This window comes from Aythya ferina (assembly GCF_964211825.1).
Source record: "Aythya ferina genome assembly, chromosome: 20".
NCBI classification, from domain to species: domain Eukaryota; kingdom Metazoa; phylum Chordata; class Aves; order Anseriformes; family Anatidae; genus Aythya; species Aythya ferina.
In genome coordinates, this window is record NC_140318.1 from 10,298,025 (window position 1) to 10,325,684 (window position 27,660).

General features: G+C 42.9%; 1 protein-coding gene across 5 annotated transcripts; it reads right to left on the reverse strand.

Annotated features, from left to right (window-relative positions):
• Nucleotides 1–1,128: 1,128 nt before the first annotated feature.
• On the reverse strand, nucleotides 1,129–27,638 carry FKBP15 (FKBP prolyl isomerase family member 15). Of its 5 annotated transcripts, none has more exons than XM_084494439.1 (30): nucleotides 27,523–27,638; nucleotides 26,970–27,079; nucleotides 26,571–26,658; nucleotides 25,881–25,950; nucleotides 24,582–24,656; nucleotides 23,387–23,485; nucleotides 22,759–22,908; nucleotides 21,695–21,763; nucleotides 20,233–20,376; nucleotides 19,644–19,789; nucleotides 18,822–18,870; nucleotides 17,981–18,100; nucleotides 17,649–17,748; nucleotides 16,788–16,891; nucleotides 15,226–15,319; nucleotides 14,606–14,715; nucleotides 14,088–14,198; nucleotides 13,262–13,356; nucleotides 12,484–12,586; nucleotides 10,388–10,420; nucleotides 8,636–8,807; nucleotides 8,003–8,139; nucleotides 7,526–7,681; nucleotides 6,668–6,820; nucleotides 6,202–6,294; nucleotides 5,617–5,727; nucleotides 4,958–5,065; nucleotides 4,005–4,765; nucleotides 3,460–3,550; nucleotides 1,129–3,033 (listed from the first exon to the last, which is right to left on the reverse strand). In XM_084494439.1, the coding sequence occupies exons 1-30, from the start codon at nucleotides 27,573–27,575 to the stop codon at nucleotides 2,959–2,961; spliced, it is 3,780 nt and encodes a 1,259-aa protein (XP_084350565.1). In that variant the 5' UTR covers nucleotides 27,576–27,638; the 3' UTR covers nucleotides 1,129–2,958. The 5 variants fall into 5 exon arrangements, with proteins under 5 accessions (XP_084350565.1, XP_084350566.1, XP_084350564.1 ...); XM_084494440.1 differs by having other exon boundaries at nucleotides 6,668–6,805; nucleotides 26,571–26,661; XM_084494438.1 differs by having other exon boundaries at nucleotides 26,571–26,661.
• Between the last annotated feature and the right edge of the window lie 22 nt (nucleotides 27,639–27,660).

Here is a 27,660-nt window from a genome sequence, read left to right on the forward strand (position 1 = left end):
AGCTTGGCAGGAGTCGCCCCAGGACTGGAAAACGCCGGCTGCATCCACAGCGGGGACCTGAGGGAGGGCCCACGGCCCCGCTGCTGCCTGTGGGCAGGCGTCCCCATGGGGGGCTTCATGTTTGTGCTCTGCCATGCGGTGAGGATGATCCATGGGCATCTGGTGGATACCTTGGTGTACTCCAGCTGTCAGAGCCAGCTGCCATCAATCCTGTCAGGACTTGAGGACACTATGTGAGGGGAGGGGAAAGGTCCTGCGTTGTTTTCTGTTGGTAAAATGTTGTTAACAGCAACTTCCCACGGTGCACAGAGCGGAGCCACAAAGCCTGGTTGGTGCAGGTGCACGCAGAGAGAGGTGGCACCTGGGGAAGGGCACTGCCCAGGAGAGATGAGACATTAAAGATGTACTGAAGGTTGGTCCAGAGCGGTCTCCAGTCATTTTTCCACCTGTCTTTGCACTAAGGGTGTTCAGCCGCTGTCCCACTCCCAGAAGCAAGGACTGGGGGTGATGAGCAGAGCCCAGGCAGGGAGAGGGGTGTCCCCGCCTGCCCCCAGGGTCACCAAGGACTGGAGCCCATCCTGTCCCTCTGCTCTCATTCACCCTCCCTGGGACATGCACCTCTGGCCACAGGTCAGGTCAGGACCCAGAAGCCAAACCCGGCCCTTCCACGTCCCTCTTAAAGGGACTGGGCAGGAGATCCAAGACCCTGCTGCCCCTACAGGGAGCCCAGAGGCTTCTCACATTTACTCCCCCAGCACCTTGTGCTAGAGGAAGGCACAGAGGACAAATAAGAAGGTGCTAAGACTTCAGCAGAAAAAAAAATAATGGTAAAGTGATAGGCATAGGTAAAGGCGTAGCAAATTGCCAACACAGAGAAACACTTGTACCTGCTTTAAGCCTTAGTTTCTGCACCCCAGTCCCTACAATGTGACATGCTGAGGAGCTGCAGCCCCTGAGGAACTGAAGCCAGAGGATGAAGGAAACTGCTCTTGTCTCCCCTGAGAGGGGTTTAACAGTAAGAATGGTCCCAGAGGAAGAGGTTCTAGACCAAGTCTGAATCTAATGTAAGTCTGTATTCAAGTGTATACAGATAGACGCATGCTGAGTAAAGTCCATACAAACAGAAGATACAGGTTTAATTGCACTTTATTTTTCAAGAAGTGAAATGCAAACCCTTCAGGTTGTCTATCTGTATGTATCAGGAAACAAGAAGTGGAATGTGTTATTATTAGTCAGGACCTGCACTAGAACACAGCCCCAAAGAGTGTTTATGCTCAGATCTGCACATGGAAAGGGAGCCCCAGAAGGGGGAAGCCCCAGAATGGACAGAGCCCCAGGAGGTCAGGGTTTCACACCCTGTCACTGTTCAGCACTGAATAATTACTTGTTCTTTGATTATTGGAGCAGCTTTTAAGGAAACTCAAGCTAAGTTCACCCTGTGACACAAGTGGCCCCATGGCTGGCTGTCTCACAGGCTTTGGGCTCTGAGCTTGGCCATTTGCCATACACAGAGGGCAAAGTAGGGACGGGGACCTAACAGACTGCTACACTAACACACAAGAACACCCAGTACTTTTACTGTTTTTCCCCAAGAAAGTGGCATTTAAGAGGGCATAGATCAAACTCGCTTTGGAGAGGATGAGAAAATTGTGGAAGCTAAATGTTGGCAGAATTATTTTAAAAACTTCCGTTTTTGTTAATGGAAGAAGGTGGTGGTGCTATTCGTTTTAGAGACACTGTATGAACTGCTTCTAAGTTTCATCAAGTGCTAGTGAGCCTAGAAATAGAAGTGCTGTGAGAAATCCAACTTGGCTGCCCAGCTATCTGTCCTCACTGCTCTCCCCTCTAGCTTCACCTAGACAGAAGTTACAGGAATTTACACCCCAACCCCTGGCTGCACAGCAGAGCCCAGGTCAGGCTGGTTTATACACATCCAACCACCATCAGGTTAACTTGTGCTATGTCCATCACACCTGAAGCAGCGACAGAGAAAAAGGCACAGGAGAGGGGTTTGGCTGCCTACAGTAGCTCTTTCTTCTCTGGAGAAGAGCACATTACACATCTGCATTGCTGCTTTCTCTGGCAGTGCTGAGAAAACCCAGCAGAGAAAACCTCACCTCTGCATGCAAACAAAGAAGAGATGAGCTGTCCGCACAGGCTGCGCACTGAATCACTTTCATGAGGCTTTGCTGAGCCTCAAGCTCCTCTGTAAGCCACAGCTGGGGATTTGGCTCCTCACAACAGCAATTACCAGGTGCTACCTGTGGGCTTGGAGCATTGGCCCAACAGAGCCTGACCTCCAGTACCACTAAAGGGCGCCTCTACCCATGTGTGCTGCAGCTCTGAACATACAACAGCACTGACATGAACCTGGCAGCCCCTGGAGTTTCCAGAAGCTGCCTGTGCAGAGCCTTCAGCCTCCAGGAAGCATTTGCCTGCATCTCAGCTGGATCTCCCACCGCACTCTGCTAAGCCTAAGGAGATGAGGTGGTGCAGAGGCGTAGAGCCTAACACTGGGGGTTAACAGGAATATTCCAAGATCATCACTGGGGAAGGAGAGATTTTAGTCTGACTTTTATGAAAATAGTTACCTACTGCAGGGTCCTGCCAAACTCGTTCTGAAGCACTTTACATGGTTCATATTTGCATAACGTTTCAGATTAATGAATCAACGGTTCACAGAAGTAGGACAGCAATACAAACATGCAGCGAGACTGGTCAGCTCCTGCAGCTTGTCGCACGCTCTGCGCATGTCTGTCAGGTCAGAACAAAGGGTCTGAGTGCCCAAGAGTGCAAACCAGAGACACTTGCTCTCAGGCCCTGTCACTTTGCAGTACAATAGCCTGGGAAGTCCCTGTTTGTTCACAACTGTCCCACATCCGCAGCTTGTTAAGTGCTAAGTGCACAGGAAGAGGCCATGCCCAGAGGAGGGGGCACACAGGCTCACCAGCCAGTTCTTCATCCCAGCCAGTCCAGATCATCGTCGTCATCATCAGCAAAGAGTGGAGCAGGAGGGGGGCGCCCCTTCATGCTCTGGAAGTCAAACCAGGGAGAAATTTGTCAGTAACAGCTTCCCAGTAACTAGTAATTGCTATGCACCTCTGGCTATGAGATCTCAACTTTATGGGGCCTCATTATGTTTTTTTGTATTTCTCACATGATGGCTTAATCTTCCAGGAGATGCCTATAACCTAAAGGGATAGGAGAGAGGAAGACTAAAAACCCTTCACTTAACCTGTGAAAATGTCCTAATATCATGCCAGCAGGAGTTCGTTGTCACTGCCTCAGCCCATGCAACTCCTCCAAGCTTAACAAGAAACAAATCCAGACACTGAAAATGTATACAGAGAATGCATCGAAGCTCCAAGCTCAGCAGGCAGGAGCCAGTGAGCACCCACTGCCACAGAAATTTTCCATGAAAAATCCTTAGTTTAGTGGAGTGGAAAGACAAATACATACCACTTCCTCCTCATCCTCCTCTTCAGAGGGAACTTGAGGCTTCAGTGGTTTATGAGATGTTGTTTTAAAGAAGTTGTCATCCTCAAAGAGGCTAGAAGAAGACAAAGAAAGAACAGTTTACTTGCAGACTATGGCATGTTAGCTTCCTTTTATATGTTCTATTAAGAATGACCTAAAAACCACTTAGTGTTTTGAGGCACGTGCTATTTGCCAGTGCAGGACAGTTCAGTAACGGGACCTGGCAGCCATCTGTAGCAGATCCCAGAGGAACAGCACACCCCCTGCACTCAGCTGGGAATCATTCACAAGGGACGATGGCAACACCACCTCCACCCAGCTGCTTCTGCAACTGCCCCCACAGAGTGTGCCCCGGACAGCCTGCGCTCTGCCAGCAGCCGGTTGTGCCTCCCAGGACTAGCACCGTGATGGCACTCCGGCCCTGCACACATGCACTGGGGCTGAAGCCCTCCCTCGGTGCTGCCACACCAGTCCAAGCTGATCAGCAGGAAGACAGGACTGTGGTGACCCCTGCAGTCATACCTTACCTGGAATCTTTTTGCCCGGGGCTGGAGCCCAGTTCCTGCTGTCGTGGGATTTCTCTGACGACAGCTGAGCTTTTCTCTGCTGTGGATACTGAAGCAGGCTCCTGGTCAGAACTAGCTCCATCTGACAGGTCTGTGCAGTTTCCTCCTTCACTACTTAAGGGAGGGGGCTCTAAGCCTCCCACAGGCTCCTCTGCCTTCTGCTCTGCAGATGGCTCCTCTGGAAGCACAGCCACAGCCACTTCTCCAGACCTAGTTTCTAGAACAGAAGGCTCTGCAACTTCTGCCTGCAAAGATACTGTGGAGGGACTGAGTTCAGTCTCCGCTTTCTTGATGGGGCTGCTCTCCTGCCTCTGCCCAGATAGGACAAAGTCCTCATCCACCTTGGGAACAGGTTGTTCTGCAAGCTCAGGCTGCTTATCAGGATTTAAGCAGGACTCTGCTCTGGGAGAGAGAGACTCCTGAGGGACCTCCTCCTCTTCTGACACCCCGTTGCTCTGTGCTGTCTGCTCCTCTTCAAGCATCCTGGCCCTGGCAACTAGAGGTGCAGATTCACCTTTCTGGTCACACGCTGGGGAGCCTGTGCTCACTTCTCCAGGACGAGCTGGGCAAGCAGCACCCTGTGCAGGGCTGCGCTGTGCAGACTCTTCGTGGTCTTTCTTTGCTCCAAGAGATCCCTCCAGCCTCCCTGCTCCAGGTTCTTCTGTTTTACCGTCACGCTCTGATTTCTCCTGCTGTTTGTTGAGTAGCTGCAGTGTTACAGTCTAAGAAATCGAATAGGAAGAGTGTAGGTTATACACTAGACAAGCCATCACAGATCCCTGTATGTTCTACTGCTAGGCTGCTTTGCCACCCACAAACTTCTGCTTTAGCTATTTCAGATTCACAACACTTTGTTTTAGCCAAAGCCTTAATTTCTCACATTTACCACCTCATCTCTCTTATTGCTGTTGTACCTTAATAGTGTTCATGACAACACCCAGAACTGTCCTGCCACTGTATGTCTCTTCCAGTTCAAATTCACCCCGAAGAGACTGAAATACCCCATTCATTATTTTCTTTACCTGGAAAAGAGAAAGAGGGAAAGAGATACAATTCACTAACATGTGAAGTACTGGATTCAAGAACAGATACTTCTCCAGGCAGAAGAGCAATAAATGCAAGCAAACACATGTTGTTTCAAACAATCCACTACTTTTCAAATCAGGAATTCCAGCAGCAAAACAGAATGCATCATGTCATTTAATTCAGAACCATTACCTACACAGCAAACCCATTCCTCCAAAATGGAGGCAGGTTGTACAAACCCAAGGCAGACACTTCTCCCTTACTACTTCAACTTATTACTTCAAATTTTCAATCTAAACTTAAGATTTAAGGTTTTAAACTAAAAAAGCAACAGTGGTCATCAGGAAGATAGCGTCCTTTGCTCCTCTATGGACCCTATTACCATAGCCAGGGTGCTTTTTTAATGGAGAAAATAGTAAGGCTGTTTTTTTTTTTAAAAATCTGTTTTTATCTGTTTTTTCTTCTCATCTCTGCTCAAAGAGAAATAATTTGGGTGTAAATAGAATAGATTGTTCAGTAAAGAGAAATTTTATATAGTCAAACTCACTTCTTCTGTGAAGTCTGCAGGGGAAGATCTGTCCTGATCCTTCTCCAGCTCTTGGATGCGTTCTTCATAGCGAGCCTTCAGTACTGCTGCATCAGACTGCAAGGCTGAATACTGCCAAAGAGAAACAAAAGTCAGAACAGCTTCATAATGAAATTCAGTGGTAAACCTGGTAGACTTTTTTTTTTTTTAAAAAGTGAGGGGCAAATTGCTGAGTGTAGACTCAAAAGCAGGGCTTTTATAGAGTTGCAGAAGACTTTACTGAAAGTAACACCACCAAAATAAAGAAATCCAAATATAGCCATGCACAGACAGACACAGCCAAATCCTTGGAGACACACAACCAGCCATGTAATTAACTCTTCCAGTTCACCTAATAATGCTGTGCCCGTTCTTGGTATTAAGATGCCAGTGAAAGAAGGGCTAGGTCTCATCACTTGGCCTGTTCTGATTTGCTAGAAGCAATGCAGAGATTTTCCTTCCCTCTCGTATTCCTGAACTTGTGTTCTTGTTATTTAGGACACATGGCCTGAGGCTAATCATTACTGCACTACAATTTGCAGTCAGCTCCTATGTTATCCCCTTTACCTTCTCTTTGATAGGCTCCAGTTGTTCTAAGCGTTGCTGAAGGTCGGACAATTTTTGCTCCTCTGCTTTTTTCAAATGTTTTAGAGCCCCAAGCTGAAAGACAAGAACTAGAGCCTATCAGTTTACAGCCCTTTTCAGTATCACCAAATTCAAGACTATTTCAATAATTGTTTTTGAGCAGAAATAACACTGTATAGACAAGCAGAAGAGACTACAGGTGTTGCTTTAGTTTGTCAGCATTGACATCTCAGCCCTAGCTCACTCAAGGGTTGCAACAGCCAGCTCACCCACCCACCCAGTGTAACCCAGTGTAACAGATGCAAGTCTGGACACATCCTGTGGATTAGATCAAATTCTGCAAGCAGTCAAAAAGTTAGAAGTCAAGCCACAATCAGGTGGCAGAGGACTTGGTTACAGTCACTGGTTATTCAGCATTGTATTCCAGCAGTAAAGAACAGCCCTTTACCTTCTCTTCCAGCTGGGACACCTGCTGCTGCAGGGAGTCTCTCTGCTCACACACCTCCTGGTACTGCCTGGTGTGCTGCTCCTTGGCTGAGGCCAACATACGTTCACATTTGGCTTCCCACTGGGATTCCAGCTCTGCCTGTACGAGCGATAGCTGCCCATCACATAACAGATCATTAGAAACAATCACACTTCATCAGTATTTGCATAACAACTGGCTGAAAGCTTAGGGCCCAAACAAGAGGTGGGAAAACAACATCTTCTGCTGTAGGCTTCAATGCCTACACAAAGGCAGCAGCCATCCACAGCTCCTGCCCAGACCTCTCAGAGTTCAATTCCAGCTACAATTCTGCAGGCTGGCCTAAAGGGCTGGCCCAAAGGGCTGGCCCAGACTTCAGGTCTCTTGGCATATTTCTAAGCAGTCTTCCACTCATCAGCAGTCATGTGTTGATCTTTCTACTAGAGAATGAATTTGAGGTCTCTCCTTTCCTCAGATTGACATTCTCTTTAAGACAGTCTAAACATGGTGTGTGCCAGTCTGCATCACTGCTGCATCAAAACTTTACAGCAGAGTCAGGAGCCTGTGGCTTGAGTCAGAGAATGACTGGGACCCAGCAGCCTACTCAAATCATGCATTTCCTTAGGGAGACAGTGTAAATCCTGGAGTAAGAAGTAGCGTCAAACACCAAGGACATTTCAGAAAGACAAAGAAAGTGAACCCTATGTTAAAGTTCACCTTTAAAAGCAAGTGGCTAATGTTTTCATTCTTTCACTACCCAAGCAGTTTTCATGACTGTTTTCTACCTGTAGATTCCTTCAAGTTTTCTAGACACCCCCCAGAGAAGCTCCCACAACTCACCTGCTCTGCTGCCGCCTGGTCAGTTGAAGTCCTCGCCTTTTTCAGCAACTGTCGAAGCTTGTCCAGTTCCTGCTGATATGACCTGCGTATTTCTTCCATCTCTTCCTCTGCTTGAGCTCTCTCTGAAAGGGATTTCTTCTTCCTCTCAGCAAGATTCTGCAATATAGAAGAGGACTCGAGCATAGGCCAGACCACACAAAAGTAGCTTCTCTTCTTTTTGCATAAAGAGCTTGTTTGAGAACAGAATCAAAACAAAGCTGAAATGTATTTTATAGATAGGAAGGTTACCATACTATCAGGTAAGTACACAAAAAGGTCACGTAAACACGACAGAGGATCCACCAGCACAGGGGATCCTTGCCTGCAGATGATTCACTTAACCTACACATTTACAAGCACGATCAAGTTGTGTGTTTTATTTTTCTAAGTATAAAGCTGAAATTGTGAGCCTCTCTGTGAGGCTGGCACAGGACATACCCTTTCAAGAGTCTCCTTTTCTACTTTTAGGTCTGCCAGCTCTTCTTCCAGTGCAGTAATCTTCATGTCCAGGTGTTTACGGCTCTGCTTCTCAGCTTTGAACCTAGTCTGAGTGTCCTCAGAGGCTTCTTGGAGCTCTGCAAAAAACATGCTTTACCGTGGGTTTCAGCACTACATGTTTCAGATTAAGGCTGACTGAAATGAACAGTGCTTCTCTTGCACAATGAGAAAATGTATGGATTCTATCTGCAGCAGGAACCTGAATTTATTAGGAGCTTCTTCTGTGAAATGGGGCTGTTTGTGCCTCAGCCTGCATCTGAACTTTTTAAACCAATAGAAAATTTAGCTCCTCTAAGACTAAGATGTTAAGACACCAAGGCCAAGAGCCTGCTTCTACAAAAGACACCCCTGCAACACACTGACTTCGTCATCAATTCAACTCACTGTCCTGTTAGCAGCAGCAATGATGCACCTACCCTTCAGACATTTCAGTGCATGTATATTCTTTGATACCCTTGTGACTGATCCTAGGGAATGCAGGAATAAACATCTCAGAAGAAAGAACCGTATAACTTACAGAAGTGGAAGAAGAATGACATTAAGGAGCTCTCACAGAACAAGCACAAGTCTTACCTGCTAACTGTGCTTGCAGTTTGTTGAGTTGCGTCTCATGTCGCTCTGCATCCTGCAGTGCAGCAGAGAGCTGTTTCCGCAGGTCCATTTCCTTCTTTTTGTGGGCAGTCAGCTCCAGTTGCAGTTGGGAAACCTGTGCTGTGGCAGCTGCTAACTCCTCCGCAACTTTGGCCTGTATCACAGAGCATAGAAAGAGGGGAAAGAAGGAAAATAACAGGGTACAAAAGCATGAGAAGGCACCAGAACTGTTCTCACAGGAAGAACTGTGAAAGTACAGAAGACCTTCTCAGGGCAAGCGATGGGATCCAGCACCTAGAAGATACTTCCCTGTTGAGGAGGCACTAACAACCTTTAACCATGTTACCGAGAGTCATTCAGCTGTAACCTGTCCAGACTAACTAGAGAGTTACATTAGGCCACCATCAACCTCATATTACATCAGGGAGTTTTCCCAGGAAAGCTTAAGCATATTTTTAAGAGTAGTACCAGTGCTGGTGGTTCTGTTCAGAGCTGTCATTCTATGACAGTATCTACTCACGTAAAAGCCTGGACTGTAAGATCTAATTATTCTCAATAAGCTTACAAATCATTGAAAAGCCCCACAACATAGGCTTGTTCCAGCTAAATAAGCACCTTCTCTCCCAAGCACACAGCATGTAGTCACCTTGAGGTACCTGCATGTGTAATGCTGCCATTTTGGAGCATGGTTCTCACAGTAATTTGTTAACCTGTTTAAATTTAGTATTGCTCAAAGTCAGTGACTCATGGAAAACCAGGTAATGATAGAGCTTGTTAGACTACTTGCAAGCAACATGTTAGGAGAGGCTCAAGTCATCAAGACAGACACAAAAGTTATGTTCCCATTCTTGTTGTGTAGGACACAGAAGATTCAGAGGATGCTCTGCAGAGACAGAACTACATCTGTCAGAAAATCTCACTTGCTGCAGGGAACACCTGAACAGATTGTATATCTATGCTTACATTTGAGTTCCTAACAGGCTTTCATGGTTTTTAAAGCCAGTAAGTTCTCATGAAATGGAGTTTCTCTCAGACATCTCCATGAGAGAACTAAAGACTATGACCACCACCTTCTGGCAGAGAAGAGCCATAAGCAAAATGTTTCCAAACATGGCAAAGATGAATACGTGCTGACTTCGAGAGCTGGGATTCTACACCATTAATTTTTAAGAAACACTTTGACAGAGACTGTCTAAAGACAGATCTGCTTTCTTCTTATGTTTCCATAAACTTCTCATCACAGTTCAGGATATTGACTTCTAGCATGCTAAAAACAATAAAACCCCACAGCATATCTAAAGGTTATTTTAACACTTGCTAATGTCTTTAAGGACACACAAAGAAAAGTAAAGAGGAAATTCTATGCCAGAAACTATTATTAGACCTACGTTTCTGCAGTGAACACTTCATGTCTATACTAGCTCAGCTCCAGCCTCCAACTTTCAAGTAGTGAAAATATTATGTGATCCATACCTGATCTGATATGATCACATCCTATTTGTCCCACGGGGGAGGTGAAATGAGCAGCAACGTGACAACATTCTTCAAAAGGGCTCCCCAAGAAAGAGGGGGCCAGTGGCTACGCTGCCAGCTATAAGGCCTTTCTCCAAGTGAAAGATCTGTGCTAATTTAAGATCTGAGGCAATTCTTCTAGCCAGTTCAAGAGGAAGCTGGGCTGGCACTATCTAGGGCACAATTAGCTATCATCTACACAGTCAGCAGACACTGCCTCACCTGGTCCCAGCCCCGATCCACTGGCAGCATGTGCTAGGAAGAGAAAGCAGTGACAGGAAACAGGAAGAGTTAAGAACACAACTTGAAAGGCAGAGACATTCATCATCATCATCAGAAAAACTAAATGCTTCATTACAGGAGCCTGATACATGCCAGAGAAGCACTTAATTTTTTCCAAGGACTGTAAAAACTTAGAGGTAGAAAAGCCTGGCTTAAAAGAAGGAATCTAAAGAGATCCTTACAGATACATCACACACCACGTGGATTAGAGGAGCAGTCAGCAGACTGGCAGTCAGCAGGTCCTGCATGTGACTACCATTTTGTTGCAGTAGAGAGTGTGGAGCACTACCAATCGTTACGGAACATAAGCCTAAATTGAAAGCTGTGACATGCTCCGACAGGGTCAAAGAACTATATCCCCAAAGCAGCAAGTTACTAGTACTTCTTCACAGAGACCCTGTCTACAGATGCCTGGCCTCTATTGTGAAATAAATGGCAAGTTCCAAATTTTTACATAAAGCACAGATAAAACAGTTTGAAATTCTCTTCCTTGTTTCTCTTACCAAAAAATACTTGTGGAACTGTCCATAGCAGCAGTCACAGAACACATTATGTTAGATAAAAGAAAGAGGAAGGAGCACCAGGCTTCAGATTTACAGTCAATCCTCCCTCAGAGCTAGGGAAGTTTCTCTAGTGCAAGTCATAGCTTGTCTAGTCTAGTCTGAAGTCTATTCATGTAATAGTATTGTCACCTAGACAGTGGACTGCTCAGTCACTGCAGGTGATGTCCAAAAGATTCCTGAAGATTTTATCTTATACTTCTAGAAGGCATTCTCTCCCCAAGTTACTTTTAATGCAAGCAGGATGTGATACTCATTTACAGAAAAGAATTTTATTTATTGTTTCAGTCTGACTTGGTTAGAATCTCTTACACTCCCAGTTATAGGTGTTCAACCTGGGCTCTCAGGAGAAAAATACAGTCAACCTTCACCTGCTCATATCAGCAGATGTGCATCAGCCATATATTACTTATTTTTACCTTACAGACAGACTTGTTAGCACACTTTTGGAAACAGCTGTTTCCATGCACCAAGTCATGGTTCTCATGCAGAGCAAACATTTATTTATATTTGTACTGGAGAGATGCACAGCTCAGCCTAGTATAATTTTAAACTGCTAGAGAAAGCATAGAAGACACCATGCAATTACAGAAGTAAGAGGTGGAATACCAGGGTTAGGCTGTTATGAGTGCACTTCACAGAATAAAAAGTTGATTTAACTGGTTTAAGAAGCTCTCTCAGTAGCCTCTTACTCAAAAACACAATACTTTATGCTAAAGACAGTATTTTTTGATTGCTATAGAATCATAGAATCTTGGAATCATGGACTATCAGAGTTGGAAGGGACCCATAAGGATCATCAAGTCCAACTCCTGGTCCCCAGAGGACCTCCCAAAGGACCACACTAGCATAAGAACACAAAAAATACCTTATTTAGTCAACTCTACAGAATTATTTGGAAAATGATCACATCCTAAGCCAGAACTTCACCTGAACAGAAGTAGGGTGCTCTTTTACATCTCCAAATATCACCATCTAGCATAAACAGGAATTTAGTTTTCTTGTCTCATTAGACTCATTCGAATCAGTGTATATAAAGAGGAAAGGTCCAGTGCTTGGACCAAAGCCCTAGTAGGAAATTTTTCTTATAGCTACGCTCAATCTTTATGCCAGTTAAATAGAAGAATAAACCCTTAGAAACTCAACACAACTAAAAAAGTGATGTGCATTTTCAGCCAAAGCCCCACAGCACACACAATATCTCAACATGTTGGCCATCTACCTATGAAATTAAGAGACACTGTTCTTAAACTAAGAATACTTAAGCTGTAAAAGCACAAAGATCTAAGTGCTCTGTGCTGCTTTTATCATGAAAGCCATTAGAACATGACAATTTTTTTTCAAAACATCATTTGAGAACTGCAGTGGCCTTGCAGAAGATATGACTTGACTAAAGAGATTTCAGCAGGTTTTACTGCAACAACAAGCCCCCTTCCTGGCTGCTGACAGAAATCTATGCTGTCACCATGGTTTTACCTTCTCTTGCTCTGCATGCAAGACTCTTGCCTGTGTGTTTTCATTTGTTGTTTGCAGTGAGTGGTTCCTCTGCTCCATTAGCAAGTTACTTTGTTCGACGTATCTGTGAACAGTTGTAGATGGAATGAGCATTTATGTAAATAAGTGACATGGAGCAAAAGGTGATCAGACAAAAGGCAGTACTTCAAATCAGGTTTCATTAATGAGAAGTCCCAGATGATTCTGCACGACGTCCTGCACCAAGAAGTTATCTTAAAGTGGAATGGGTGTGCCTGGCTTTCAGCCCAGATTGTATCTGTTCAGATATGTGCTCCACTTCTGATACTAGCCTAATGTTCCTACCATACAGTCAGGATTTTTGAAAATCTGGTAACCACTGGCTGCTGCTATTTCCTTGAAGAAGTTATTCCCCTTCTTAAACTTAATGGAATATAACACTGGAACTTAGAACACAGCTTCCTGTACGGCTCTTTCCGTTTTACTAAAAGGCTAGCAAAAGCAAAGTATCTCCTAGAAGCAGAGAAAGCACACTCATAGATGACGGCTCAAGATCTTTCCCTCTTACATATTCACATTTACTGTAAATCCTAACTTTGGAGATACACCCCGCAAGAGATACACCCTGCAAGGACAGAGGGCTAAAAATAACATATCAGTACAAAAAAAAAAAAAGGAACATCTCCATCCTAGAGAAAGGACACCCCCCAGTTATGCCTAAGTGCATGTAAGCTAGATACCCTTTGTAAATGCAGACACACCATATCCTTTCGCTCCTTACCTCTGATTTCGCTCAATCAGCTCGCTGATCTTCTCATTCTGCTCCTCAATCCGACTGCTCTTCTCAAATATCTCTTGCTTCAGTCTCTCATTCTCCTAAAGTACAGCTTAACATGAATATTCAACTTTCTTGAATATTCATACTTAACATGAATATTAAACTTCATTCAGACTTCCCTGCAACACTGCCTAAATCTTTATCCTGTACAAATGGAATACAGTGGTGAGGCTTATCACCTCCTGTGGCAATTGCAGGCCATCACAGAAAGACACCATGCAGGAATTCAGCAGGAATCCTGGAACAGGACAGTGATTGCCAAACCATGTACTTGGTAATATTGCATCTGGTTGACTTTTTCACCCTCAAGAAAAAAAAGTACTGTAAAGCTGCTGCCTAGAAACACTATGAAGCAGAGTAGCAAGGCATAGAAGTAGATGGTTCTTGCAACACTGTATTTCCTCTGTGAAATTCCCTTCTGCAAGACATGCTGGGTTAAATACATACCAGTTTAAAAAGAGACTGAGTTTCTTTCACTTGAACTCTGTCAAGGGCTATTAAATACAAACATATCAACTCTGGCTCCTGGAGTCCCCAAACAAACTGTTGGAAGGCCAGAGTAGCACATATGTTTGTGTGCACACATGTGCTGTGATGGAAATTGGTGTATAGCACATGCTTTTCCCTAACCAGTTGTTTTTGGCCACACAAATAGAATACATGGATGGATGTACATTTGGGCCAAACCAGTACAGGTATCCTCATTAGGAATAATACTGTAGGCTCCAGTTCATAGAGTAAATAGTCAAGTAAGGCTGCCTACGCTTACCTGGATTATGCGTTGGATGTTGCTCATGATCATAGAGGCTTCCATAGTAACAGAGGAAATACCAGGCAGTAGTGAGGTGTTACCAGCATTTTGTTTCTTCAACTCCTCCACCTGTAGGGATAAATCAAGCCAGATGAAATGAATTTATGGATGCAGGTAAGAGTCAGACATCTGCCATTTCACCAAATCATTTCACCTTTCTGTCTGATGAGCTCTAGGGCACATGCTATGACATCAACTGTGACATCTCCTGAAGGGCATTGAAGCTCTCCAAACAAAGTACATATGACATTTAAGGAAATAAGCAAAACACCTTCCCCAAAGCTAGCATTAACTTTGCATAGTAGCTGAATTGCTACCACTTCAAGGTTTGATAATACTGGATACTGGAATTTTCATTAAGTTAGGACATGCTTACAAGCTTAATGTAGGCATTTAAATAGAGTCAACTCCCCAGACTACATTTGGAGAGCAAATTGCAGCAACTTGTAAACAAGTCTGTCTATGCCACACACTACCTTTGCAGCCAGATGATCCATTTTATCTACGACTTTGCTAACAGCCATTCGGATTTCAGTGTTATGTTGCCGAGCTTCTGTCATCAAAAAGGAAGTAACATCCCCAGGTGCTTGAATGGAAAGGAGAGAGAGAACTGCAGTCACAAGGGCAGAGTGTCTGCATATATACATGTGTGTACCAAAAGCAATGTTTAGCAGTTTGCAGCTTATCAGATAGGATGACCACTACTTTCCTCACTGCACAACGAAACTGCCCTCCCCACTACCCCTGTCAGCCTAGCTTTTCTAGATAGTTATTAGAAACTAAACAGTTGTGAATATAACTGTAAAAATAACAACTGTAAGCATCAGCTATAAAACACCTTTAATAACATATAAGCTTGGGAATACACCTAGATATTGCCTCCCCTTTCACACTGCTCAAAGTTCCTTAAGCTAAGAAAGTGCATTTACTGGAAAGTATTTTTTGTACCAATGAAGGGGAAATAAGGACTTGTGAAACAGTACAGCATTACAGACAGAGTAGAAATGTATGTTACCATTGCTACCCAGATCACCATTATAAAGAGCTCACTGTTGGTATTAAAAACTTCTGTAAAGCATGTGCTTTTTAAACATACCTTGGTAAGGTGCGGGATACAGCTGGCCTACAGGCTGGAGCTGAGAAGCAGATGTAGCAGTTTGGGGGTAAGCAAGTGGCATTCCTGGATATGGCTTGCAGAACAAATCAACAGATAAGAATATATTGTGATATTTTTCCCATTCATACTTAAGAGGTCTTCATGTCTTTTTAAACCCCAAAACAAGTGTGATATTTGGAAAGCAAAAAAAAGAGTATGGAGCAGAAAGTCAAATTACATAACTGTCTTAGTAAAGGAAAAAAAAAAACAAAAGGTACTCTTCTTTAAAGGCTTAGGTATGTGTTCATATTACAGCTTAGTAAGTTACTGTCTTCGCTGCAGCTTAAGACAAAGCATGTTACCCTGTATTTGTGGCAGGCAAAGACCGGCACAGAGACAGCTCACTGGATGTGTGGTACTTTGAAGTTGTGCTAACTTGAACATGAGAGTACTTCTAGGTAAGGCTCATGAAGTGCAACACAATTTGACTGCAACTTCCCTTCTCAGTGCTCATCAGAAGCAGCTAAATAGATTGAAAAATGCTAGAAGTACTTCACTCATTAACACATTAAACACCTATCAGTTTACTCTCTCAGGAAAACAAAAAAAAGTATCTTGAAACTTGGAACAAGTTGTATTAAGATTCGAAAACAGGGTTAAACTTTCAAATAAAGTTTAAAAACATACATGCAAATTACTGAAGCTTACATGCTTCACTTTAATGACTTGTTAATGGCTTGTTTTTATTTACTCAGAAAAGTTCATTTTTTTCTTGTTACTTGCCACAGCTTCTGCAATTTCAACATGAGAAAAACAAAGCCGAAGCAACACACCAGTTTCTTTCTTTATGTACTGTTTTTATTCATTATCAAATGTTTTCTCAATCTGTGCCTTTTCAAAATTAGTAGTTCTTCTGCATGATATAGACCACTGTTTGATTTCCAGAACCTCCTGAAAATAGGTTAAATAACTAAAAAGGGTATGCTAATAAGCCTGGATTTATACTTCATAGAACTGTTCGTATAATGGCTTTGTTCCAAGTCTTCACTACCTGCTGTGAAAAAACACACCTAGTGTGTGTTAAGCCCCTAAGAAGTTTCCTTGTTAGCAAGCAGGTCACATCACTTAGCAGCAGTGGCAACACGAGCCATTTAAAAGGATTATTCTTTTGCTGGATGAAAATTGACCTGCAAACATATTAAGTGTGCAAGTGAGCTCTCACAGGAAAACAGACCATGACTGAGGAAAACCTCAATACTGTAGTTTTCACCTGCCCTGCAAGTACTTGGAAGTTTTAGTCACTACAAAAGCTGATATTGAAAAAGGCTAGTTCATTCTTAGTTCAACTTTAAGAAGCCATCAGCATACAAAAAGCCTTTCTAATCAAAATCTAAGAGGCATGTGACTGAAATCTGAGAATGCCAGATAGTCACAGAAAGCAGCCTGGGATTCTCAACCTTGCATGCTGCTACAGAATCCTTGCTCCTGGCAATGGAGAGGAGCACAAGGAATTCTAGGAAGAGACAGAAGCACTAATATTCTCCTCAATTTGATTTTGGTACCTGAAAGCCCTGTGCTCCTCCAGGCAGAACTGACTGGGGTTGGATTGTTGCAGGTATTAAAGCAGCAGAAGATACCGGAGGCATAGAACCAGATGCTTGAGGTACTGAAAGGGAACAAAGAAATCCAGGACATCAGGAAGTAGGTAGAAATAATTTACCTTCTCATGGTTAAAGTTACTGAGAAGACAAAAGTTTAACACAAGCCTGTCTGCAGTGTTGTGAAAAATCAAAATTCAGCCAAGAGAGTTGTCTTTCACAGAAACTTCACTCCTAACCACAAATTCCATTTAGACAAACTCTTTCCACTCAAAGGTGCTCTGAATCAACTGACACAAGATGTTACTCAGGCTGACTCTGAAGACTGCTCAGCTGACCAGTAGCTGACATTACTACCCTATCATGGAGAGGCAGGTCAAGTCCATACCAGGACTGCTAGCCTTTTAATGCTCTTTGCTATTATTTCCATCATTTTCAAACAAAATGATTTTTCTGTCTAATGGAAAGTGATTTATACCTGTTTCATTTACAATCCACAGAAGTCACAGATGTCCTAGAAATCTCAGTGCCACCCCAGTACACACAATGACAGGGTGACAAGGAAGCTCACACTTTGCAGCGTGGCTGCTCTTCCTCAAGCAGTGTACACAAGATGACAATGTAGATGCACTCCAAGGACTTCAGTACCATACTTTATGAATTAGTCTACCTATGGAGCTTTGGATCAGCAACTCTTACTGGAAGCTATCTATCAGTTCCTCCTGCAGTTCCTGACAGCAATCCTCTACTCAAACAGCCTTGTATTTGAAGCCTGAAACAAAGATAAATTTCTCTATACAAAACCCAGCCTCACCAGCATATTACCTTGTGGTGACACTGTAGGCAGTACAGCATGAGCTGGCTGTGACGGTCTCATGGAAGATGAAGCCACTGGCTGCGGTGCCCCTCTCTGTGTATTTGGATCCTAAAAACATTTCTACATATTAAAATGAATGTTGAAGAACAAATCACTTGAGACTAGGTATTATCCAATGAACCCATTTGAACTAGACAGGAATACTGGAATTGTTAATTTTTTTTTGCCACATAAATAGAATATGCTTTCCCTGTATAAATAGAAATTGCTATGGATTCTACTTTAAGGAAGTCACATAGGAAGCATTAAAAAAGAAGTCAAATTGAAGTCATTAATGTACCTCTATTTCTGAGTCACTGGAGTCAAGCTGACTACCTGCCGTCCCGGCAAGGAAAGGCAGCATGGGCTGTCCCATTTTAGCCATCCGAGAAATTAACTTCGCCTTTGCTACATTTGGATTCTGAAAGACAATGTTTAATGTTACTTTTCCTTTGCCTCTTAGCCCAGTATTTCCAAACAAAATAGAAGTCTAATCCTGCTACATACTTAAAGGCACTGACTTAACACTTAAAGCTCACCTATACAAGCCTGGTTCTTTCAACTTGAAAGTTTTTTTCCACCCAATCACTGACAAGCATGCAAGATAACACTACGGATTTGATAATCTGGCTTACTTTATATACTCCTTCTGGGCTGACATTACTGCCATTACATAGAAAATCCATCCCTGCAGAAAACACAGCAATAGTAAGAAAGTGATGTGGAAAAGTGTTTTCTGTCAAGAATGTTGAACATCTTCCTTAATTTAGAAAAATCAGTCCTTTCTACCTCTTTCACAATCTTATTTTCATGTAGCTAAACAAACATATGCTGAGTGTCCCAATTACTCTTTACTAACAGTTTTAAATTTGTTCATTTATCTGATAAGACAACTAGCTTTGTGAATATCCACATGGGCAAAGTAACTTTGCACGCAGGAGTAGGAACTGGGACTCAGAACTGGGGCTGAGATTCATGTTCTGCTAACCCCTTCAAAAACAAGATATTAATCTGCTGCTAATAAGGCAAACATTTGAGAATATCTTGCATGACATTCACTTTATCTTCAACAATAAAGAATTCAAAATTAAAACTAACTAAGCTTCCCTACGTAGGACTTATTTAGGAAATAAAACACTTACTGCTAACTGTTCACTGATTGAGTTTGACTTGGCCCGAACAGCTGGCTCCCTGAAAAGACAAACAGATGTAATATTAGACATCAACCAAGATGCAATTTAGGATCTACTATTCTGCATTTATAAAGTCAAATACAGCTCCCCCTGCAAAACCATTTCCTTACATTTCTCCTATCTTACTTTTGGAAGACACAGCAACATTACCTGTAGATTTCAGAATGTTATTATAAGGAAGTTGTTGTTATTATACGGAAGTTGTACAGCTCTGGAATATCTGATTGCAGAAAAAAGATTGTCAGTTCCAGTAAGGGCCACGTGCTTGTACAAGCAATTGTATCCAAGTCGGAGAACAAACTACTTATTTGTGTCAAGAAAACAACAAGCAGTTAAACTTGAAAACTATTGCCTAAAAAGGACAACTGGCCCATTTAATTAAAGAAACAAGCGTCAGTGTAAAATTCGCAGTTAAACAAGTTAGCCATGACCCAAGACTAACTTACAACTGTACTACTACCTGAGATGAGAAAGCTGTTGTAACAGTACCTATACAGCTTAATAATGCTGTATCTCAGCTCTACTGTAGATCAATAACATCTTTCATGTGTGCCCATTTTGACTTCTCTAAGTCTGAAAGTCAGCATTCAAGCAGAAACCATCCTGCAATACTCATCAGCGAGCACTCCTCTGCCACACTGATGGCACTAAGTTTGCACATAGAGGATCCATGTTTGCCAAGAGATGTGTTAGTACAGCATTGTTGCTGATGTTTAAGAGCATTACCATGTTTTAATGCAGCAAGTTGTTTTTAACCATGCTCCTGCTTACCCAGGCTTTGGAGGTATCGTAGATGGAGGCAATAAAGCAGTGTCTGCAGAGAAGCCATCTGAATTGGGTACTGGAGAAGGTACAGGAGAATCCCTTGAACTAACACTCTGTCCGTCTGAACCAGAGCCTTCTTTTACCAGCTTCACCTTAAGAAGCACATAAATAAGACTTATTCTGGGCTCCCCAAAAGGGTTTTTCAGCAACTTATTGACTTCTGATGACTACTCCTTTGTCAAGTCTATTCACTTCAAGTAAGAACATAAAACTGAGTTGGAAGTGGAAGAGATGAGTCTTTAACTTCTCATTCCTCACAATTTTGAGATTTTTGAAAAAAATTGACCCACACATAAAACAACGAAGAGATCTCAAAACAGTTAGAACAGACATGTCTTAGTAAACAGCCTAGAGGGATTTCTGTGTTGATTTTTTTTAATTTTAATTTTAAGAAGATATGCATCTTCCTGAGGTTTATAACAGTTTCTGAGCTGTACATCTCATGCCAACAGCAGGTTTCTACCTTGCAGACAGACGCCGCCACCCAACAACCACAAAGTAGATGTAAAATAAATACTTGAGAGGAGACACTCACCCGCCTAACCTCCACCTCAAAAACTAGAGTAGAGTCTGGAGGGACACGGCCAGACACTCCCTGTGTCCCATAGGCCCAGGCTGGAGGAATAATGAGATACCGTCGCCCTCCTTTCTTCATCCCCACCATTCCTTCTTCCCAGCCCTTCAGTATTCAGAGACAAGAAAATAGAAAGCAAACAGCTTGATTAGTGACATTACAGTTTCTTTTAATTACACTGATTAAGACTACTCCTCCAGTTATAGGAGATTTCAGAACACATATAAATAGCTGCATGTAAAATCTTACTCGTTTTATAGTGCAGCATTAAAACTGTATCTTGTATTGGGTTGTAAAGGCCTATTACAAATTACAATATTAACTGAAGCATGAAGATGCAGCTTCTGACATGTTCATAATGAAATCAAACATACAGCAATCTCTAACACAAAGGCTGTAGGCTTCTAGGTCCCCATGCAGTTCCAGAATCCTGGTTCAAGTTTTACATATCATAACTTAAGCAGCTATCACAGATCACACTATCTTGGAGAAAAGAACTACACACCGCATGCAGAAATTCTGCAGTTGCATGTAGCTGGCAGGGCATACAGTGCCAATTTCTCTCAAAATTCAGGGAAAGAACAGGATTCTGAGCTATTGAAAGATCAATCCCTAATTGCTATGGTTAGAATTAGAAAGCACCCACAGAAAACAGTTACTGGCAAGGAGATTTAGAAGTCAGAGCAATGCAAATTATTAAATAGATGCCAGCATTTAACAGGGTGACTACTGCAGCCAGACAACATTAATAACAAGAGACATAGTAAAAAAAATAAATAGAAAAATAGTACACCTCTAAAGAACAACTTATTATAAGTCAAATATGAATTATTCAGGTGATGGAAGCAACCTGAACAGAAACATCTCCAATTCACAACCCGATTTTACTGAAAAACTAAGAGAGTACTGAAAAACTAAGAGAGTTGTTATTTGACCTTCTTAGTCACATGGTCTGAATTTTTGGGTAGATCTGTGTGGAACCAGAAGCTGAACTTGATGATCCTTATGGGTCCCTTCCAACTCAGGATATTCTATGATTCTGCTTCTGAGGCACAATAAGTGGGGAGAACTCTAAATCTTTCCCTCAAGCTTATTTTTCCTCTTTGGTCTCAGGGGACCTTGTCTCTAAGTAATTGATTAAGTTACCTCTAGAAAACAAACACACCCCACACAAAAACCTGCTCTTGAAAACGGGAAGCATCCTATTTTCAAAACAGGACAACTCCCCAGCATTGCCACTGAAAAGGAGACCTGGCTATCCTGTGCAAATTAAGAAAACACAACACTTTGAGTGAATCACCATTAGTGTTTCCTACCAAATGAAACATGTAACAAAAAGAGCACATAAGAATCCCGATCAAGATCTTCAGTAATTCAAAAAATTTGAGACAATTTTATTACAATGAAATTCCAGAAGTTCTACCTTGATGACCTTTCCAGATCCCAGCTTAAGGCGCAACAACTTGTCCTTGTTAATGTTTGAGTCAAACACCTAGAGAGTTGAAGAACAAACAAAAATCACATGCATTTCCCAACTCTTGAAAGATTCTGCACACTACTTCACACACTTCATAAACTCCTATGATTTCTTATGTACTATTCCCTTCCTGCTACCTTCCAAAATTAACTCAAAACAGAAAACAGAGCATGGCTAGAGTTTCTAGTCTATTGCACAGTACAATTTCTTGAAGTGAATGACAGCTGGAGACTGACTTTAAAATTGCTTCCAGCTTGATGGTCAGTACAGGATTGGTCCAACTAAAACACTACACAAACAGAACTGTCTAGACATTTCGTACATTGAACTCAGGCATGGGTAGCTGAACAACTCCTACAGGAGATTAGAAGTAAGCTCTGCCATGTGTACCATTGGGTTTATAGAGATAAGCATGCCAATCTCTACAAAGCAGGCCAAGAAAAAGAAACAAAAAGTACCCCAAAGATGAAAAACAGAAAGCCTTTTTTTAATTGCTAAAGATACAACTGCAGGTGGATGCAAATGAAAAACCCTTTGCTACAAATCATAGTAACAGTTAAACCAGAAGTGTTGTTAAAAAAAAAAGGTAGTGCTTTGGAATATATCTTTTGGAAGTATATCTTTTGCCTTTCTTAACAAAGGAACAGGATAGAACACAGATTTTGTGACCTCTACAACTATTTATCATTTGCAGACGTGCTTTATGACGTACAGTCCTCTTCTTATCCCTTCATCAAGCTGTTTCCAAAGGAGCATAAGTAGCTTCACTGGCTCTTGTCAGTGCTTTGTTTAGTATTAATGTGAGAGTACCTATGAAGTTAAAAGCATTTCAATCACCTGAACAGTAACGGAATCCCTTATTGTTCTACAGGTAATACACTTGACCTCAAAAAGGTGCCATAAATGACTAAAAAACCTTTAAAGTACCAGTACTATGACAGAGGTGGCAGGTTCCTTCCAGAGACAATCACACTCACTCACACATTAGTAGGTGGCAGAAACATCCTTACCTGTCCAAGCCCATTGTTCTGGAACAGCCAACCTGTATAGGCTATCTCCAGAGAGTCCCCTCCTTCAACTCCCTGCCCTTCTCCAAGAAGGAGATCCTGGTAGAGGACTGAATCGAGCACTGGGGAGCTGTTGCACTTAGCAATGCACACCTGTGAAAGGAAGGCTTATCAGCATCTCTGGCCATTGAAAGACAGGCACTTTCCACTATGACTCATTACAAATCTGATACATTTCTTACCACACTGATCAAGCCCAGATTATAGCTGCATTCAAGAGGTGTTCCATGCTCCCTTGTGCTGAATTTTGCTGAGCTATGTAAGAAGGAAATACCCTCTGCTCTATAGATCTCTATAGAACTGTTGGTTTTAAAGCAAACTTGATCAGAAAACCTACCAGAAATAACTGGCTCCCTGTCTCCAGGAGGCCTGTAGCTAATGAAGAGCCTCAGCCAGGCTCTTCACAAACCTGCCTCAGTCACCATTATGCAAATACTCAAAGCTGAACTTCAACAGAAAAGTAAAACTTTTTCACCTTTCAGCAGTAACGTGCTCTTAGAGGTACGTCTTCATTTGCCTATAGTTCAAACAGCAGGCAGCAAGTCATACCTTGCACAGAGTAAGCAGTTACCTGTTTACTGAAATCCATCGCTGCCTTTTCTGACTCAAACATGATTGACCAGTTTTGTCTCTGATCATCATAGAAGGTACTGTAATTGTTGGGTTGAACCTGTGGGAAAGGAAATCAGTCCTACGTTATACATGAAAGATGTATTAAATTAAAATAGAACATCATTAAAAAAACTGCATCCAACAGAAGCTTAAAATAAAAGCTAATGAAATTAAGTAGAGGTAAAAGAATCCTGCCACATTACCACCCAAGTTCAGAATGCACAGTTTACCTTATTTCTTTGCTCGTTATAATAGAAGAATTGTTATAACTGAAATACTTCAGCAAATATTACGTTCTTCATAGTTGCTGCAGCTTTAATGCGATGGTTCTTTGAAGCTAGGCTCTACTACACTGACATTATCTGCAAGAAATCTCCTTTTCATAATTTTGATTACATTTGGACTTCCATATTTAACCAGAAGAGTCACTCAGTACTTAATCCTAAAAAATTCATTTTACCACTAGTTGACTACATAGCCCATTAATCTTTTAAAACACACGTAGCACTAAAGAGCAAGATTGTAGAATTTCAGTCCAAATTTCTGAATCAGGATCCTATTTTGGAGCAGAATTTCCACCTATCAACCAGGAAATTCTGTATTACCTAATGACAAGCTAAGAGCAGCAACTCAAAACACCATTTTTATGTAAAACCAGAAGAAAACAGAACTTCAAGAAGTTACGTTTTAAGGCTTACAGTGTTCTATTTCTGCTCTTATCATCGGGAAAATGCTGAGTATTAGGTTTCAGAGAGGAAGCACTTCCTCACCATCATTTCCATTTGCTTGCTCAGCTGTATTCTCTCAGCCACTTAACTATGAATTATTAGCAAGAGAAATTTTGTTCTGTTGTAGAACTGCATAACTCAAAACATTTCAGTGATCTAGAGGTACTAATACAGCTCCTAGAGCACTTGTACTTCCCTTTGGAAATCCACTGATCCATAGAGCTCTGCAAAAGGCAGACGTAAGTCTCTTGTGCAACACATATTAGGAGAGCAGTACTCCCTGCCACCATGACACCTCTTGCTATGTCAGTCAGGTGTTTGATCTCAAAGGCTATAATCTAAGACTTAAGAAAACATTTCACACCAAACAGAAATTGATTCTGAACACCACAAAGCACTGAATGCTTTTCTAATCCAGGATCTTACCGTGAGTACAAAGCCTGGATGGATCCTTGCAGATGCAATCTGTTGCTGCTGACTGATGTAAAGGAGAATCCTGTACTGGATTCCATAAAGAATTGTGCAGGAAAAAAAAAAAAAAAGCAAAGTCAATGTTTTCAATTCTAGTGTGCTTTGTCATATTCTGAGCCTAGCACTACAGTGTTGCCAAATACAGCTTGTAGCATCATTCTTCACAGCAAAAGTACTTAACACTGCACTTAACATAATGTTGTAAGACCTATTAAAGATGCTTGAAAACATGCAAGCTTTATTCCTGCAGATAAACAAAGTGGTTCAAAAATAATTCTTGTGCATTATGCAAGATGCTTCAATTAACTCCACATTTTCTCCCTGTTGCAGTGTAAAAAGATGGTAAACTAACCCTTCAATAAAAAACACATGAACTACAGGAATAATACAATGTAAAAGATTGAGTAACAGTAAGTTGGAGTTTTCAAAGTGCTAAGGAATGCAGAGGTAACACTGCATTGACATGTTCGGCTCTACTTCCCTTTCTGCACATGTAGCAAGGCTTCTTTACTCAACAGCACTGCTGCCAGTGACCTGCTCACAGCTGCACAGGTTGAAGTACCACAAAGGCTGCCTTGCCCTCCTGCTGTCTCCACCTTTCCTAACTCCCCCATGAACACCACACCTGAAAGCTGCTCGGGTCAGCGTCCCAGGTAGTAGTGTACCAAAACATTTTTTTTTTTCCTCGTGCCAAAGCAAAGGAAACTTTGTGAGACAATGGGGACAGGAAATGCAGTATAAATACCAATGTCAAGGATGCATCAGAATATCCAATGTATCCTGTAAATACATCCTTTTCCTAGACACTCCAGTGTCATTCTCTTACAGGAATACTTGGGAAGAAAGGACTGGGGAAGAGAGATTTTTGCTACCAAAATAACAGGACTTCACCAAGGCATCTCTGTACTATCAAACAGTCTTGCTTCATATCAATTTCCATGTGCACAGATTTATGATCCCATTGTCAAAGAGGTTCCAAGTAAATATAAAAAAATCACTTCCAAAAACACATGCAGTGCCCAAGTCACTGCAAAGCATTTTAGGTTTAAGCGGGAAGAATTGTAAAAAAGAAAGATGTCACCAAGGTAAATAACTGAGCCATAAATAATCCTAGGAGGGAAGAAAGGCATAAGCTGCAGTGGAACTAAAGACCTCCAACATCAAAAGCAAAGACATTCCAGTGGGCTCAGGGAAACACTGCCTTGTACCAGCGTACTCTTGGCATGAAAAATATTACTGCGAAGCGTTTCTCACCTCTTTAGTGGCATGGTTCCCCACTACAGCTGCTCCATACTTGCCTTGCTTCAAGTACTGCCCATTTGTACTGGAAGACAAGTGAGATATTCAGCTGCAGAACTGTCCCTGCCTCAGGTTTTTCTCTACTGTTGCCAAGCTTTTCTTCTTCAGAGTTCAAGTCCCTTTCCCCACATTCAAACATTAGGCAACCTTTCTTAGTTTAAAGAAACTACAGCTTCCTTGCTTGCCCACAGACTACAGGAACACACATTGTGTAGTTTGAGTTGAAAAGTGCTCTTTGCATAGATCCAGGACAAATAAGCCTTTCCACTCTCACATAGACAGAAGTTTACTGTTGTCATTCTATGCTCATGCCTCAGTTTTCCACAAGCAATGAGACACAAGCATCTGACAGAGCTGGCCAGAAACAGTACAGATGCCAGGCCAGCACGCCAGGCTGCAGTTCTCTGTAAGGCAGAGACAGAGCACTTGCTGTTCATTTAACCACATAATCCTGAACTGCAGCACAATAACAGAACTTTTCTGAGCAGAAATTTTAATTGATTTGTGTGTCTGTGAGATGTAAACGCTACCTCTATGAGATGCCTCTGCCTGCTCATCAGAGAATATCTTCCCTTATGATTAGGTCCCAGGCCTCCAGAGAGACAGAGCCTAAGAGGCACCGCAGAAAGCCGGTGTTGCACTTACTATCGATAAGCGTGAACTGCAGTGGCCACAAAGACTGACGGCGCTCCTGAAGCTGCTGGGGCCACGGACGCCTTCTGGGCCGCCTGACCTGCTGAAGAGCAAGAAGGAACCTTTCTTAGTGACACAGAGCTGCCACATTTACTGGCCAGTGACAATGCCATTAAACATTCCTCCCCCCAAGGAAACATAACTCCAGAAGAGAATTAAAAAATAACGAACAAAGAAGGGTTTTCCAACATCACTGAAGGACACCGGCAATCCAGGCGTACAGAGAGCACTGAAGGAAGATAGCATCATGAACCAACAGCTCAGCGAGCTGTTTGCACTGCTGTTCCTCACAAGGACTCGCTCAGCCAGCAAGGCCCAGGCTGCACAGCTCCCTCCCCTCCCCTTACTCACCAGCTGCTGTTTGCCCCTTTTTGGGCTGCTTCGGCGCCGTGTACTGGAAGAATTCATTTCCCTGGCTTGAGACTGTCTGGTCCAGCCCAAAGAGAGAGGCCAACCTGGCACTAGAAGCAAAAAATGAACTAAATTCACCTGATTGACCGGGCTTTATAGGTAAGGACCACCACCAGTTGGGAGTTACATCACACACGAAGCGCTTGCCAACCCTCAGGCATAAGGAAGGTGCCACACGTCAGGCAGCTCCACTGCAACCGCTTCGTGTTGGGAAAAAGCAGAACTCTCACACAGAGAGGCTGCCTAAGCAGCCCCGCCGCGCTTCGCTTGCTGTAAAGCTAGCATAAGGGACAAGTAAGGACCGAAAAAAAACACTAAAACCAATCAATTCCCCTCAAAGTAACGAACGGGACTGCCTTTACATCAAGCAGGTCACCGTAACGTTACCGTAACAGCACCGGGCACGCTGCCGCCCGCCCCCAGCCCCCCGGTGCCGGTGGTCCCGGCAGTCCCGAGCCGCCTCAGGCCCCTCAGGCCGCCCCCCGCCACCCACCCGCCGCCGGGGGCCAGGAAATCGGCGTCGTCCTCCTCTGCCGCCCCGAACATGGCGATGGCGGCGGCGGCCCTGCCGGTGTCGTAAAGGCGGCAGCGCGGTGCTTTACGGCCGGCGCTGAGGCGGGGCCGGGCGCTC